Raw genomic sequence first — 17,869 nt, 5'->3', positions numbered from 1 at the left:
ATTCAGAGCACACGGAATGCATAGTGCAGTGTCAGTCATAGAAATCCCAGAGGGGTCAGGGAGATATGGGGTGAGCCATGTCCATATCCTTTTCCATATTTGGGAAGTGGGGTGAGGGGTGTACCTTGTTAAAGAGTGTCACAGCCCTTTATCGGTCATGTGTTCCTGGAAAAATTCTGGCTGAGTCAGCTAACGTGTCTGTGGGAACTGCCACTAGAACAATGGACCTCTGTACCCTCCAACATGGTTTGCAATGTACCAAGACTGTATAGCTGGAGCATGAACTGAAATGTGATAATATGCCCAAATGGCATTATATTTTGTAATTTATGGTACAAGTACATAGCTAATGGATATTAGCTATCTGGAAATTAGGTTGCATTATGTGCTTTTACTGTTAATATCTTTTAAAACAAAGGTGTTTTAATGGTTATAAAATGTTTGCTTGTGACTATTTAATCATAAATGTTTACATTTAAGCTTTTCTGTTAAAGTACTATTTAAACAAAAAGGATGGCATGAACCTCTGCGTATTGTTTTGTGTCTTAATTCTTTCTGAGACATTATGCATAGAATCTTGAATGTAGTTGTTGACTTGCAGGTTGTTTTGTTTGTTTAGAAAAGGCAAATAAAAATAAACATCTTTGTGGTGTATGAGCACCTAGTAATGTCAAACACTGAGTTTTTTGGTTTATTAAAAATATATATGGTAGGTTTTACTTTCAGAACTATTTTTATAAAGAAAAGTTGCTAAATAGGTTATAAAAATGACAAAGGGTAGTTAGACAGAATTTTATTACAGTGTTTTACCTTTTGAATCTACTTTGGCAGTTGATTTAAAATAAGTTTAATTTAATAGGTATTGTATTGCACACCAAAGATAATTTAAGTTAATGTCAAGGACAAGTGTTATCTATTCCTTTGTTGTAGTGATGTATTGAAATTAATGAGTGGAACAGAAAGGAATAAAAACGTTTGAAGTTTTTCATGTCTGTCTCTAGATGGGTATTTTTAATCATATTCTCCTGGCTTTTGCATGCAAATTAAACTGAAAAGCATACACTATATAAAATTAGCAGTTATATTTTACAAAATCTATTTCCTTGAACTTTAATATTTTGCAAATGTTAACTTGTGCTTTTAGTTAATTGGACACTTTTTGTTCTTTGGCACAAATTAAAATCTTAGATATTTAACGTTGTTGTTTTAATCCAGTAATATAACAGAGTTGATAGTGTTTGTATCTGAGGAGCGGCAATGGCCATTTTCTCTTTGTGTTTCAGGGCTGCAGCTCAAAATGACAGATGAGACAACTGTTAGATTTAATATCTTTATTTGAACAATATATCTTGCAGTGTGACACCAGCCCCTCTAATAACCCCACTGTTTGAATTACTTACTGCATAGCATCACTGCTTAACTGGCAACCCCTGTGTCAGTAGTAAAATACAGAACTCCTGTGTGACGCACATTTTTTACTTGAAAGGCTGTTGACCTGCAGAGTCACCTCATACCCATGTACTCAGTTGAGTAGAGAAGAGTGGAGTACAATCAGGGCCCCTTTTAGAAACCTGCCCTCTTAAAAGGAGCAATTTATGGAGCACTCTAAAGATGTACATAGCTTGCAAAGTAATATTAACAGCTTTGCCCCTAGTGTGGATCACAGACTTCCGTTTGGGTTGAGAGAGTAAGTGTGAGAGAGATGAAATCGGGTTACTCACACAACATGTACATGTACCTGTTTCTTTCCAAACATAGGCCCCTCATCATAGGTTGTACGTCTCTCCTGGTGCCTCTCTAGAACCAAGATATATATTCGCTTAAAAAATTAATTGGACACACACAGTTGTGTGTCACATAATATGGTTATTCTTCAAATTACATCCTGAGTCTCAAACAAAGGGGGCTGCTTTTACAAAATGAGTAGTTTTAGCTACAGACTCATTTGCTGAAGATGAGAAAAATTATACTCTGTATGCATCCAACAAGAACTCCCACCAATTAAAATCATAATGTTAGCACTGAAGCTTTGAACACAGTCCTGTATCCATTAGGTGCATTGAATTTCTACTCCTTTTAGGAGCACCATGCCTCCAGTGCTCTGGAATTGAGCCTTTTGATTCCATTTAAAGGGACTTCTATAATTAAAAAAACTTCTCTCTGAACTTATTTTCCTCACTATTGTTACAAGTAGCATTTACTTCAAACTAAAATGGAAAAAGATTAATCATTTTTTTTTTAAAAATACTTTTTCTCTGTTTTTGCAGTTTTACTTTTGAATCGGATGTCACTTTGTGTATAGTCAGTTTCAAGGTAACACCCTTTGCCTCCCACCTCTATCTCACCTTTTTTATCTGTTGGTTTTAGTCCTTTACACAGGCATAGGGGAGGGAAAAACATTGTAAAAACCCAGAAAGTATGGTACCTGAGACTACTTTTAACTCCTATTTTGGAAGCAGACTAGATTGCATTATGACAATGCTCTTCTAATTATTCCTAGTAAAATGCACAAGAAGAAATAAATAACATCAAAAGCAATGCTAAATCTAATATTAAACATAGTTTACTTTAAAGTCATGTTCTGAGATTTAAAACAATACAAAGGGCCTAAGGATCTTACTCTGACAATCTGAGAAGTAGGAAGGCTCCTGAGAACAAGATGAGATATGAATTTGCAAGTGAATCAGAAAGGCTGATGGGCAAAGTTATTAGTATCTTTGTAGGGCATTTGTGTATCTAGCCAGTGGGACTAGGAATGACTTTTAGTTAAACCTCCACAGTGTTTTTCTTTTGGAGAAATAAAATACATTATAGTTTTTGAGTACTACTTTTAATTTCTTCCTATGTGGTTTGCACAAAAATACTAATATGAAGTGAACATCTGATGGCAGAATTTGGACCTTAAAATAGAACACTCAAAATCTATATTTTTCATTGTCCAAACTTTAATTTGTACTCTAAGAATTCAAATTAAAGTATGTGAAATAGTGTTGGAATTAACATTGCATTACAACGATATTTTCAATATCCCTCATGGTTCTTGAAAAGCTAGTGACTTTAAGGAAACTTGTCAGGGAGGAAATAGGATAGTAAAAGCTGATTTCTTGTTTGAAGTTACTAAGTGGTTTTTTTATTTGTATTGTAGTTCGTTTGAAATTTAAATTGAACCTGTCATTTCGCACGCATGCCTGGGTGTGGGTGTGGGTGAGAGAGAGAGAGAGAGAAACTTTACCTAGAATGCCTCTTAGAAGCTTCTGCTTTTTGCCATTTGATTAATTTTTTTAGGTTTGTGGACATAAAGCATCATTGGCTAAAATGACACTTTTTTGCTATATTTTCCTCTTACCAGCCCATTGAAACAGTAGTTCTATTTAAATGGGTTTTTAATGAAGCATGGAGAAGACGCAAAAAATGATTAAGTATTTAGGACTCTCACTGTATCATTAAAGTCAGTGCAGTCATCAGAAAGCTTACAAATTGATTTTATAGTTATTTTTCTTAGTGTCTAAATAGTAATTGGTTACTATCTCATTAAATGCACTCCTAAATTTCCTATTGCTCCTATGCTCATTCTACATTTGCCATTCACAGATAAAGCAAAACTTGATTATCCTCAAATGGTAATTTATGATTTTAGGTGTCTGAGGTACCAGTAGGTGTAAGATGATTAGTACTTGATCCTATTAAACAGGTACATTTTAGACCGGTATCTTAACTATTTTAGTAACATAACTATTTCATAATATGAAGACTACTTTGGTTACATAATATCACCAGTTCTGCCCATTTTCATTTAAATAATGATTACAAAAATCTGTTCCTCTCCTATGCCACTGTGGGCTCTGCTCAGTGCATATGGGATTACCTAGTCAGTGATGAGATTGCTTTTCTGACTCCATAGTACATGCTTGCTTGCTACTGCATAACTGTCTGAAAAAACGTGGCTCATTAGGAAAGAGTGCCAGTGATCCTCTTATTTGAATCTGCTGTCATACTTCTCCAGCTTTTTTCCCCTCAGGCTTCCTGCTCACATACAACAAAAGGTATATGTCAAGGATCTGACATTCATTGAACTCTTCCACATCAGTAGATCAAGCAGGTGGCTAGGGGAGACATGCTAAAAGAGAGGTCTGCATATTGGGCATCATTAGATAGTACTTGCAGAAGCTCCTTGTCTGTTATTTGTAAGGGAATTACTCTTCAAGATGTTCCTGGTTTGGATGAATACTTCTAACAGGTCTTTTAAATTTCAGAATCTGATATGGGACATTGATCAAAATCTCTCTTCCCCAAGGCCCAAAGTCTTTCATGGTGCTAAGCATTAATAAACTAAGCATTTCAATCCCAGCAGGTGATAAACACAAGCTGAAAGGTGTTGGACGCCACCACTTTACATTAACTCAGCTGAGAGTTGAGGACATTCCATAATTCTCAGGAGCTCTCAGAACTGTGTGTTGTTGGACTCACAGTATCTTGTGCTTGTCAGTTATTTTTCAGATGCTGTAGATTTCCCTGTTGGTTTCCTCTGTCTTTAAAGAATGCTGACATTTTCAAGATATTGAAAACAGTACTGTGCTAAATACGTGTTAATCACTCAATATTAATGAGGGGGTGTAGTGCTAAACATCAAGACTTAGTTGCCTGGTGAACTCTTGAGTGGGTAAACAGGAGCAGGAAAGAGGAATTATTGAGGGAGTGGGGCTCTATTACAGGAGTGGGTGGGTGAGGTTCTGTGGCCTGCATTGTGCAGGAGGTCAGACTAGATGATCATATTGGTCCCTTCTGACCTTAAAGTCTATGAGTCTATGAATCATACTGGAGAAGGAAGAGATATGTGCTTTAGAAGTGTAAATTTCAATACTGCATAGCATCTGAGAAAATGAAGACTTCTTGGACAAACAGATATGGAAATTGTTACTGCAGACACCACAAGGGGAAGGATCTCCAATAAGGAACAAGAGAAAGTAGAAACTAAAAAAGTAACTGATGATTAGTAGCAAGAGGGCAAAGAGAATGAGAGGGCATTCAACCCAGCTGGACTTAAGTTATCAGATGCTTAGTGAATCAACGACTGAAGAACCTGTCTCTGGAAGAAATAAACAGAAAGCTACTGGTGACATACCTGATAGGCATCCTTGTAGTATGAAGTAAGCAGATACCAAGAGAGAATTCAGGAAAGGGTAACAGTAGACAAGCAACTAACATGAGTTCTGTTGTATTAATTTTGATGGAATGTGTGTTCCCAAAGAGTCCCAAGGGTGTTAACATGAGCCTTTCACTCTCCAACATTAAACAGTGTTCATGGTTTGGTATACAGAGTCTTCAGCCTGCTTAGTTTCGTGGCAGTTTATTAAAGATGCAGAAAAGAGGAAAACAATTAAAGCATTTAAAATGTAAATTAGTATCAGGAAAGGATTTTATTTTAACATTCCTTGTTCTCTTTCCCTTTAGTTGTAGCATCTTTAGAAGGGGAAAAAAAAACCTCTGAAGAGCTTTGTGTAAGCTTGAAAGTATGTCTCTCACCAGTAGAAATTGATCCAGTAACAGATGACCTCACCAACCTTGTCTCTCAATTGTTTGACAGTCTCTTCGATGGCAGTGACTACAGTTAAGATTCTATCACAGGTATTTTTAGTAAAAATCAGGAACAGGTGCGGGCAATAAACAAAAATTCATGGAGAGCCTTGACCTGTCAGTGACCTTTGCTAAAAATACCTTGGGTGGGAGGGAAGGAGCGGGGACAAACAGAGTGCGGCTAGGGCTTGCAGCTGCTCCAGCCCCATCATTACTCCTGCGGCAGGGGTTGATGGCTGCTGCTCTAGCTCCAGGCTGACCCAACGCTGGCCCCTGCTCCCGCGGCCCTGGGGCTGACCACCAGTCAGCTGTTCTGGGGCTGGCCCCGGGGCTGACCACGGCCACCGGTTGCGTGACTGCTCTGCCTTCTGCCCTGAGGTTCTCTGTCTGCTGGTCAGCTGTTTGGTGGCCCTGGGGCTGATGACTGGTCAGCTGTTCCAGTGGCTGCAGTTTGGCGGCCCCCCGGGCTGGCTGCTGGTCAGCTGCTCTGGCAATCTTGGGGCTGTATCTGCTCTGGCTCTGCCTACAAGAGGTCCTGGAGATCCCAGAAAGTCACAGAATCCATGACCTCTGTGACAGAATCTTATCCTTAGTAATAACTCCTTTTTGGGGAGAAGAGAAGTTAATTGAAATGGGCTGAGCCTGTGATGGGGGTTGTAAAAGAGAAAACAGGATGACAAACACACATACAGAAGGGGAAAGAAAAGAACAGCAAAGATAGAAAATACAGCTTCTGTCTCTGTGTTGACTTTCACTTACAATACCACTACTGGAAAAACCACAGGACCAGCATATGGTTTTATTAGTTACTTTGGGACCTGGCAAACTTGTACCAATCTCAGGCTATTTAGGGCATTTTTAAAAAAAATCTGCATCTCTGGTGATAGGCTTACAGAAGTATTGCAAAATATACCCTCATGGCTGGCTAAGCCAGACTCTTTATTAGACAGAAGGAAAAAGGAGAGGGATAGAATAGAGAAAAAATAAGGTGATGGTTAGGATTTAGCCAAAGTAGGTGATGGTGGTGATGTCATCTGGATCGCTCTCATTGGCCCAGTCTGGTCAGGATGTGTCTCCGGATCAGGATGATGAAGGCCCAGTGATATCACAGTAGATTCTGGGTCCCAGGAGATCGTGGGGTTGGCAGCCAGGATGGCGAAGCCCACTGCGGTAGTTGGTGGCGTCATCTTTTTTTCTGCCTTTTTTCTCCCGGAAGTCATTTATTTTGAGGACCCTTAAAGGGAGTGATGGGCAGAATAGCCTTATCCCCTCATTATTTTGTTCACCAGTTAGGCCTTTGCTGTGTACTGAACTTTGATAGCCATTTTTAAAATGTGATGTCCCTTTATTCAAATGCTTTTTGAGCATTACATGGATTCTAATTATATGTGTGCTAACACCTTGCTTTTCTAAAATTTTATCTTGTCTATAATTCAACATTAAATTACTTGGATTTCTGTATCTGACTCTTAGATTTTGGTTTAAAATAATCTACAGTTATATTTTATTGACTAGCAGAATATTTCTGTCACTGGAATTGAAAGATTTGTTCATGGTACAATTCAGTTTTAGAATACGTGGTTCTATATTTAAAAGTGCTGTTAATAAGACAACAATTGAAACAAATATATGTACATACGTACTAATACGTGTATGAACTGTGAGCCAGATTCTTAGTTTGTGTAAATTGGAGATGCTCCTTTGACTTTAATGGAGCAATGCCAGTTTACACCAGCTGAGGAACTGGCTCAATATTTAAAATTTACCCATTTGCTGGTTCCATAGTGTAATTTGCAATACACACGTCAACCTGAGTTAAGACCATCACTTAGTTAAATTAGAGATAGTGATAACCCAATGGTTTCTTGATGTCAGATTTCATTCCCGTATGATAGAGTGGTCCAAGAGTTCAGTCTCTGTGCCCTGCAAATCCTGGGTGATTGATCTACTTCAAACCACTAATCAGGAATTCAGCTCTTCACCTCTTAGGGAATCAGGAAGACCTGGGGAAGAACTTGAGCCCTCTGCTTGGTTGTAATGTCCCATTTGTGGGCTGAGATTTATAGAGGGCCCTAAGGGTATGTCTGCACCATAAAGAAAAACCCTTGCCCTTATCTGGCCTTTGCTGGCTGACTTGAGCTTGCGAGGCCCCAGCCATAAGGGCAGAAGCTGCTATCATGGCCTTTTCCGTATAGTTAATGAGGAGCAATGTGATCCAGGACTGGAAATCCAAAAGAGAGATGAGATCACCCTGATGTCAAACTATCAGAAATTGCCAGTGTCCCTGATTAGCTCCAGAAAGTGATTACACATTGTTTCATGTTTGACAGCCTGTATCCTGAAAAATTATTCAGGGCCTTAGGCAATTCTGTTACATTTTTTCTTAGGAAAATCAGTGATGATATCTTCTTAGAATTTATGCAATAGTATTTTGAACCAGAGTAGCATGTTCCTAGGTGGTGATGTCTAAGGAAAGAAGTTCCTCTTCATTCTCCATCCTCTTTTTCAGTTGGACAGTGAAAGTCTGTCACGATTTCGCACTTTTACCATTGTAGATAAGGCTGTTAAAGCCAGTCTTGTAATCTGAGATGCTGTGTCAAATCGACAGTGCATGTTTGGCTTCAAAATGTACTGCTGGGATCCCAGCTTATTGCAGGCCATCTGTATACAAATGTGTAATGAAAGGATGAGTTCCCAGGGAGCACTGGTTAAATTATTATTGTGCATACTGGGAACTCCTGGTCACAGAAATCGTTCCTCAATCCTTAATGAGGTCCTGAAGCCCTAAGTGTGTGAAGTCTAATGAATGGTACAGTTTTCTTCAAGATAGCATTGAGCTGGTTCTTTGTCAAGAGTGTTTGTCATGCAAAAACAGCAGCTCAGGAGTGGACAAATGTAAGAGGAACTCATTGGTTTAACGGAGCACATCTCTTCCACCCCAGGCTCTTGCCACCTCACCATTGCCCTAATGCCAGTTTTGGAAAATCTGAATTCGCTCATTGCAAGTCTTCCAGAACTGAAGACTTTTCAGAGTATCATTACAGAGCATGATGATGATGATAATCAGTAAATGTACAAAATACTGCAGCAGTGTAAGCCTCGTGTTGAACTACGAACCATTACTGTAGAACAGTGTTTCTCAATTAAATTTGGCCGCAGAACCCTTTTTAACTTCTGTGGGGCCGTGCGATACCCTCTGCTGAAAAATCCAGGACATCTTCCCCTTTTCGGTGGCGTGCGCTGTCAGCTGTTCGCGGAACCCTGAAATTCATCTCGCGGAACCCCAGGGTTCCACAGAACACCGATTGAGAAACACTGTTGTAGAAGAAGAAAATGAAGTTATCAGGATTTCAGAACTTGGCTTATAGCTTATATTTTCCCAGTAGTGTGCAGAAATGTTACAACTTGATGTATTTTTCAGTGGAATTGAAGCCTTATGAAAGAGGTTTGGTGCTGTCAGAATTAGTGAAAAACTGCTATGATGTGGGGGGATGAAAAGGGGAACTTGAAATGGGAAATGCTAATTTTCAGAGCTTGTACAGTTAGTGTAGTCTTTAGGTTACAGACTGACTAGTTGGAATAGGGAAAAAGCTGGAGGCAACTTAAAGTAAAAGGTATATCATGCCAGAAATCGAGAAACATTTGTCAGTTAGCTTCAAGGGAACAAAATGTAATTTTGGGAAAAGGTTGACACACATTCTGTAGGGGGGAAAACAGTTTGATATGTCTCTCTGAGCAGTGTTTAAATGTATTTTTCATGTCATGGTGCTATAAATAACACACTTTTTTGCAACCCCCCCCCCAATGTCATAGTCAATAGCACCTTGCAAATTTACACTCATGGGTTGAGCCACTATGAATTACTAACGTTTGGAAGTTAATGCATCAGCAAAAATAAGGAAATAAGATTGAGGATAATAATCACAAAGCGTACTTAGAAGTTTCAGTTGCCATTAGTTATGATGTTTCACAGTATACTAAAAATACGTGCTTTTAGTATGTTTCTGAAGATACTGACGTATTAGTAATAGAAGAGGAGACATCTTTGCAGCCCTCATGTACCTTTGGTGTGAAGGGAAGATAGATATTTTGTGTGTGAATTAATGAATTGAGAATTAGAAATGTATTGGTTGTCTGTTATCGTGGTTTGGTTCTTAGTCTGCCCCCTGCCTTTCACTGGAAAAAGTACCAAACTTTCACCCACCACGTCATTCTTACTTTTTGCCCCTGACACTAGATGCTATGATGATGGGCACATAGGAGGTGCCTGAGAGAGATTTTTTTTCCTCTTCAACAGTTAAAGGGACATTGATTTTAAATCTAGTCATTTAAAAGTAAGTGTTAAAAGTAGTTTCAGGAACCCTGAGATCCCATGCCAATTTTTCTGGCTTTAAAATAACTTTTTCTAATTTCTGGAAATGTTTTTCTTTCCCCTTTTTTGTCAAGGTTCTGCCCAAACCACTGGGGAAACAATGAAACGGACTATGTGCAAACGATGTCAATTCACAAACAAAACAAACTGGAAAAACTAAAGAAAATGTTTTTATCTCTAATCTCTTTTGATTGTGGTAACTTTAGGGGTTACTTAGAATAATACTAGGGAAACAATTTTCTGAGAGAAATGTGATTTTATGTTGTCTGTGTCCATCTATTCTCCTGCGTGGACAGTTGGAGGCAGTGCTTTCTTGGAAGTGCTTGTTAGATGTTGCATTATGGATCAGTTTAGAGAAGCCAGAGAGTGCTGATAAATATAAGAATCTTCCCCTTGGAAGTTCTCAGCTTTTAACTTGAGTGCATAAGAAACAGGCCTTCTGTTTTTAACATGATTCACTGAAGTTGACAAAATTGGATAGATTATTTTCATTCCAAATAAATCTTGGCATTTATTTAATGTGGAAAAATATCTAACACTCATTTAGATATATTTTTTTTTCTGTGTGTGGCAGTGAGAATAAATTTAGGGAGTTTGTCTCCTTTAAATTAAAGTGACTTAAATAAATCTTTATCAAGCTCTAGTTAAAGCCAACTGTTTTTTATTTTTTTGCCTACCTAGGGAAATCCTACTTCATGCAAAGACAGAAGTATCTCTGGAGAGTTGGTTAATGAAATTCTGCTGGAGATGTACACAACTCATATTGTATTAAAAATACATAATATACAGTATTTAGTAGCAATTAAAACATTTTAGGATAGCTTCATACATTCCATTGCCTTCAGTGCGTGCACCAGCACTTCTTGATATGTATTATTTCTCATCAGACACATTTATTTAATAAAGCTATGTGTGTGTTGTTACTTGCCATTTGTACTTTACCTCTGGTTACAGGAGAGTACAAATTACACCCCTTGCATCCATAGGAGTTAATGCTGATTTATTCACTGCCAGGTAGGACCAAAGGCAGTACTGCATCTCCCAGGGACTTGACAGAAAAAGGAAGCTTTATTTTACAGATGTGGCTCCTTTCTCAACCTGGTCCTGCCCATTTTTAGGGGTGTGTTATCTGACACTGAGCTTGTATGACCATACCACATTCCTGGTGAACTTTTCACTGCTAGTTATTAGGACAGCCCATGTAGTGACTTGGCTCTCCCTATTAGGTGGTGGTCGCTATTTGATAAAGAAGGGATAATGTAGTACTGAAATACAATGGCAAATTTATGTTGCTGTCTTTTTAACAATAAATACATTGTCATTCACAGCTCGTAGCCATATTTGATGAACAAGATCCACATCATGGGGGTGATGGCACCAGCGCCAGCTCGACGGGCACTCAAAGTCCAGAAATTTTTGGCAGTGAACTTGGCTCTAACTCTGTGTCAGCCTTTCAGCCTTATCAAGCAACAAGTGAAATTGAGGTCACACCTTCAGTTCTTCGTGCAAGTAAGTAAAAACCCTCAATACCTCTGCACATTTCATCTTAATTTACGATGTTGCCAGCTTCTGTTACCCATTTGTGCTGTTGGGAATGTGATTCATTATCTGTCCTTATCGAAAGCAGATTAAAGTTCAGAATCTGTGTAAATATTTGATGCATGCAAGTAAATAAACCTCTCAATTTTAATAAATTAGTTATAGGCATTTTTAAACAGCAGTAAGCTCTTTTTTGTCTATCCAGTTTTAAGTGACATAAACACAGAAAATTACAACAAAATATCCAAGTGAAGTCACTGTGTGTGTAGATTCCAGTTTGCCAGTTTTTATTTATATAATGAAGATGAAAAGGGTAAAAAGGAACTATAAATAGCATAGCTACACTCTCCCCTAAATCTGAGAATGCAGGTAGGTTACTGTGATCACCCTTCAGTTAAAGCACCTGGTGATTCATACAGTAAAAAACTTTTTATAAACAGTGAAGAAAAGTCTTATTTTGTTTATTTCCAAACTGGGAATGTTGTCTGTTCAAGACTGTAAACTCAGAGAGGCAGGAAGTATATTTACCATTGCGTTTGTACAGTAATTAGTACAACATGGCCATCCTACCATGGCCTCTGTGCACTATTGTATTATAAATAATAAATAGTAAAAATTTTGGGGGATTTCCTCTTCTTAGGTGTTGGTTCAGTCTTAAATTATTACACAAAAACTGAAAAAAGTGCTAGAAAGATGATTAAGATACCGCCCCCTTAGAGCCACGAGCACCACTCCCCCTTACTTATTTTGCATTCATCCTTCTATTCCATATTTAGGGAAAATGTTGGGAATATTACTTAACTCAAAATAGCTTGGACAAAGGTTATACTTCATCTTATGTAGGCATCTGATGTATAATATGGAGATTCTCTTATGGAAAATGCCTCTAGAATTTAATATGAATAAAGCCAATAGATTTCTGTAAAAATCTAATTTTTATTTTAAAGAAAAAATATCTTGAATTACATGTGGTTTTTAACCAGAGAATATTTTTCCATGGGTTTTTTAAGAATCGTAAAATTCTAAGCAAGATATAATTTTTTTTTTTATAAATTTGGTTTAAAAAAACCTCTAGAATTTTTTTTTCAATTAAGTCCTAAAGGATTTTTCCATAAGAGTTTTCTGTATAAAGCATATGGGCATAAAGCATATGAGAATAACATTTTAAAGTCAGCTGCAGTCTCATTAGTTGTAATTATGGTGCAGCTCTTCTAAAATACACTTATGCTACAGTGAATAACCCAAAATAGCTTGGGAGGGAGTGTGGTCAGGTGGCTAAAGGAGCGGTCTGGATACTTCTGTTTTACTCCCAGCTGTACTAACTCTGCATCTACTCAATGAAAATGTAGCATTGCTACATGCACAACTCAGTTGCTGGCCTGAGCCCCATGAGTAGCAGTGTCCTCTTGAGTTCTCAACAGCCTAGAGTTGCTCAGTTGTTGGCAAACATTAATCAGTTTTTTCAGTGTTGATGCCCCCTTAATGTTGGTGCGTGGTGTGTTCTTTGTGTTCCTACATCTGTATAGTGATGATCGCATCAAGGCTACTGTGGCACATTTGACAAGGCATTTGACTTCAGTTGATTAGTCTATAAAATGTGTATGATGATACACACGTAGCACACACACATGTTGAAGGATACCTAATGACTGAAAAGTGCTTTGAGATTCTATGATACAAGGTGCTTAATCACAGGCAAAGTATTATTTTAACATTATTATGAGGGATAGTATCTTGAAGTGCTTTTGCGAAAGCATGAAAAAATAAAATGGGTGAAATATTTCAGCATAAATATGTTAATACCAATCAGAGATGTTCCACTTACTGTTTAGAATGTGTTTCTTTTTACGTTGACAATGAGATGCATTTTGTGTTACGTGGAGTTCCAGCCCATGGGCATAGAAGCCAACCCAATAATATTATCCTATATTAGACATACCTATTTCAAATATTTTATTTGAATACACATTGAAAATAGAAATAATACGCCTGTTGTATTTTCTTTTTGACTTGTGAAGGGAAGCGTAGCATACAAATGGTATTTTCAGGATTTTACATAATCATGTTCTTACTGTATAAATTCTATTCAGTATATAAAACCCTTCTAGTTTTGTGGTAGATGCAGTTCCTGATTATTACATGTTGACAAGGTCATATATCTATTAATTGGATTGGAGATGGGATACAAAATTGCTATAATTATTGTAATTTTCTAGCTAATTGCAGGGTTGGCAGTGAATATTTTACTTCTAACAGATGAAAAACAGTGTTCTGGCTGAAATTGTTTTATAGCATTTTCGACATTTTGTTTTACATCTCTGGTACCTTTCTCCCATGAGCTGGGCTGTGTTTCTCAGTGGTTCGGTTTCAAAGTATTGCTGCCCCCTTCTTCTACCATTCACCTGGACGTAAGTCGTATGTAATGGTCTCTGTTCTGAGGCAGTGTCTAAGCATATTAGGCTGGGGATTAAGGGCCTGCTGAGATTTTCATCTCTTTGTTCTGGTTGCCATGTTACCTGTTTTGTTTGTTTATAAATCACACCACCAATCCACCCCCAGAAAGGAAAAAGGTGAGATAGTTCAGGTCCAGCTGGACTCTCATCTTCCCCATGCACAAACATATAACCATGTACTGTGCACATGTGGGGATGGCTCAAATTGCATCTTTCCAGCTAAATGTAAAAAAGAAAATAATGCTGGGCAATACATGAAAGCATCAACCATCCATAGAAGTGCTCGGTATAGTTACATTTCTTATTCTAGCCCATTCTCCTTGTATTATTATTATTTTTGCAAGCTAAACTTCCTGTTGCTGTATTTCATCAGTTGTTGAGCTGGATTATTTTATAACCGTGCAAAACACATGTTTTTTGTGTGTGCGCGCCTGTGTGCTTCTGAGAGGAGGTTGGAAGCTCACTGCAGAAGATTGTTAAAACAGACTGATGTTTATTCCCTGCTGAAATATAAACTGGAGGCGCAGGTGAAAATTGCCAAACCTAATGAGCAATTTGGCAGATAAGACAGGATGTCAGGCAGTGACAGTTCAGCAGCGGGTGCGCTGTCTGTGAACCAAGTTGTTTGCTTCACAGTACTGCATTTAAATAGCATAAATAAAATCCCTTTTCAAACATCGCATATTGTTAGTCCTTTTACTTTGTATTGTTCTCTTTTAAAAAGTTATATTTACATTTTAAGTTTATAATTATATTTACTTAAATAACGAACAGGTGAGAAAATTTGTTCCAAAGTATATTTGGAACATTTCAACAAGTTACAGCAGAGTGTAATCCCTCCCCATCACTGTATTAGCGCTATTTGGAAATTAATATAGCAAATAAAGTATAAAAATGCAGTAGTAAAATGAAAGTGATCATTTGGTTCACTGGACTGCATTTTGTTTGCTGTCATCTTTATGGTGAAACATTTAGCAGAACATTGCACTGTTATAAACACACTGTGCCTTAAATCCTCCTATATTCTAAAGAAGAATTCTTTTTCACTCTGTACCTAAAAATTCTCACCTGATGCTTGACTGTTCTTCGTACTAGTCCATGAGACACCATGGCATTCAGAAGATGACCATGTGTGTCAGGAAATTTCTCCTTTGTCCATTTTTCACTAGTTGTTTTTGTGTACTTGTGTTGAAGTTTTCTTAACCACTGCAGGCTGGCCACCTGCATGGAACACTGACCTGATGAGTCACTAAAACTTTAAAGAGCATGCACTTCCGGGGCCATTCCCTGTTTCCATTCTCTCCACCCCACAATGGCCTCAGTGGGTATGTCTACACTGCAATTAAACACCAGCATCTGGCTTGTGTCAGCAGGGTCGGGCTGTAAAATTGGAGTGCAGACACTCCTGCTCAGCCTGGAGCCTGCGGTCTTGGGACCCTAGGAGGGTCGAGCCCAAGTCAGCTGACATGGGCCAGCTGTGGGTGTTTAACTGCAGTGTAGACATATCCAGTGAGGATTCTTCCTTTCCAGGCCCTCCCATTCCTACACATCATTGAAACAATCCTCTTACCCTCATTTATTTTGTACATACTTACTTTAACTTTCTGTTCTTTGAGGTGGTTTCTTTTACCCATCTGAGTGTATTCTTTTTCCCTCCACAATGTCAACCAAGCTACCTTGTATACCAGGCAGGTCCATGCTACCTTGAGGGAACAACTCATAAGACTTTTTCTGTCCTACCCAACTTCAGACTTTTCTAGCTAGAGTGCAGTCTAGTAGTTTGAGAAAGGGGCTGCGTTCTATTCCTGGCTCAGGATCTGTGTTGTGTTCCTCCTGATTTGTTGCGACACCATAGGTGAACTACTTATGCCCATATTTTAGGTGTGCATTCATTTTTGTGTGTGTCAGAATTTGCAAAAATTTACAAAAAACTCATTGGGAGCAAACGAGTTAGGGGTATGAGTGTGCAAAGGTACATGCAAATTTAAATCCTTGAGTTGGGGCCGTAAAGTAAGAGCCCTGCAAATCCATGGCTACCTGCTTTATATCCACGGATGCAGCTGTATTGTTTACTATTTTTGCAGATTGTGGATCAAATATGGATATTATCATTCAGATTCAGCTAATACTGGTGAAAGTTCACTTTGCTTTTATATCGCGTTGTCAGTTCTTCAGCATGAATTCAAATTGTCACTGGATCACCCCTCTGCACTTCCTTGCTGGGTGCTTCTAGAAAAGATTCCAAATTCTATATTTGAAAAGCCAATGGAGAAAGAAATTCAAAAGAAATTATGTGCTGGTGCATACAGTTTGAAGGGAAATGAGAAAAGGAAATCACCAATTTGGAATAGATTCAGGTTTCTTATTGATGAAAATGGAGATATTGTGGCAGGATATGTCATAGGTGACACATGCAAAAAAGTCTGTGCTTTTACTAGCCGTAAAACCAGTACGTCCAGCTTACTTAAACATAAATATAGACCGGAATCGGGATCCAATTTGCTGCAGATATTCACCAAGAAATTTGACACTATTGCACAAGACATGAAGACAACTGTAGTTTGTAGTAACAGACATAAGACCTTTTGAAGTAGTCAGTGGCAAGGAATTCCTTGCATATTCTCAATATTTGATTAACATGGGTGCCCAATATGGTCAAATGAATGCATGTGTGCTAATACCACATTCCACAACATTAGCCCGGCATTCTGCACTTGTGGCAGAACTAAAAAACAAATTTCCACAGAGCTGAAAAACATTCTTGGCACAGTGGGTGGAGGGGTTATCCTCATCTGCGGATGGATGATTACCGAAAGGTTGCCCATTTGGGGGTAACCGTTCATTACATAGCTTGGAATGCTGGAGTGGGTGCTTTGTGTGACTCAGTTTGACAGTGGGAAACCAAACACAGCAGAGAACATTCTGTCGGCTGTTATTCAGATACTCAGAAGATTTGATATACACAGCATTACCAGCGCTGTTTTTTGTTATGAACTGGGAAGTGAGCGTGGTTGCAGTCCTCAAGTCCTACATGTGAATAAGCTGCTTAATGAACATTATAAATTCTGTACTTGAGCAAGCTACCACACTGGGAAATCAGAAGGAGGAAGCAGTAACTGAACTGATCCACACAAGCCGAAATCTCCTTACTTCAGGAGATCTGGACTTCAAAGCAGCCTGCAAAAATTTCTGAAAGGAGATGGAGAAACATGATGGAACAGCAAACTACTCATGTTTAAGATAGTTAAGGAGTAGTGGGACAGAATATATGAAATTTTGACAGAGAAGGGGGATGCTCAGCTCATTGATGGCATTGACCACAATACCTTAAGCATCTTAATAAAATTCCTGCAGCTCTTCAAGGAAACATAAGATGTGTTAGAGCAGTCACCACAACCCAGTCTCCACTTGGTGCCCATTTGGTACCGAAGTCTGAAAAAGCATCTCCATCCTTTTACCACTGATGAAGATGGTCTAAGTCAACCAAATCCAAAGCCTTGTAATGTCTCATCGAAAAGTTTGCAATCAAGCCTATGCACAGAGTAGCGGTTTTCCTGCACCCACAAATGCAGGGGATGAAAATTTTCACTGAAGAGGAGCGACAGGAAGTTCATCAAGAGACCAAGAGGCTTGTCTCATTGCAGGAAAAAAATATTCCTGCAATGAATCTTATGCTTCTTTAGTCTGCTACATAGACACCATCACCAATGGAGACAAAATGGTCATGTACAGAGTTTGAGGATTCGGACAGTGAGTGTGGAAGTGATCATGAAATCTCAAAGTATATCACTGTGAAACTGACAAAGAATGAAGATGTGCAACTGCTGGTGTGGTGGAGACAACACGAGCACAACTTTCCCCTTCTCAGTCGAGTTGCATGATTTGTGCATTCCATCTCTGCATCCAGTACACCCTCCCAGAGAGCCTTCTC

General features: G+C 38.5%; 1 protein-coding gene across 11 annotated transcripts in view; it reads left to right on the top strand.

Moving 5' to 3' along the window:
- PARD3 (par-3 family cell polarity regulator) overlaps positions 1–17,869 on the top strand; it is a 641,307-nt gene that overhangs the window by 212,172 nt on the left and 411,266 nt on the right. For all 11 annotated transcript variants that reach the window (XM_067542623.1, XM_067542631.1, XM_067542629.1 and 8 more), the window contains exon 3: positions 11,275–11,455. In XM_067542623.1, coding sequence (XP_067398724.1) covers positions 11,275–11,455 — 181 coding nt within the window. The remainder of the gene's footprint in view (positions 1–11,274; positions 11,456–17,869) is intronic.

The sequence above is a fragment of the Emydura macquarii genome, unplaced genomic scaffold (genome assembly GCF_026122565.2).
Source record: "Emydura macquarii macquarii isolate MOO-44397 ecotype Brisbane River unplaced genomic scaffold, CSIRO-AGI_Emac_v2 contig_719, whole genome shotgun sequence".
NCBI classification, from domain to species: domain Eukaryota; kingdom Metazoa; phylum Chordata; order Testudines; family Chelidae; genus Emydura; species Emydura macquarii.
This window is presented reverse-complemented; position numbering and strand designations above follow the sequence as displayed.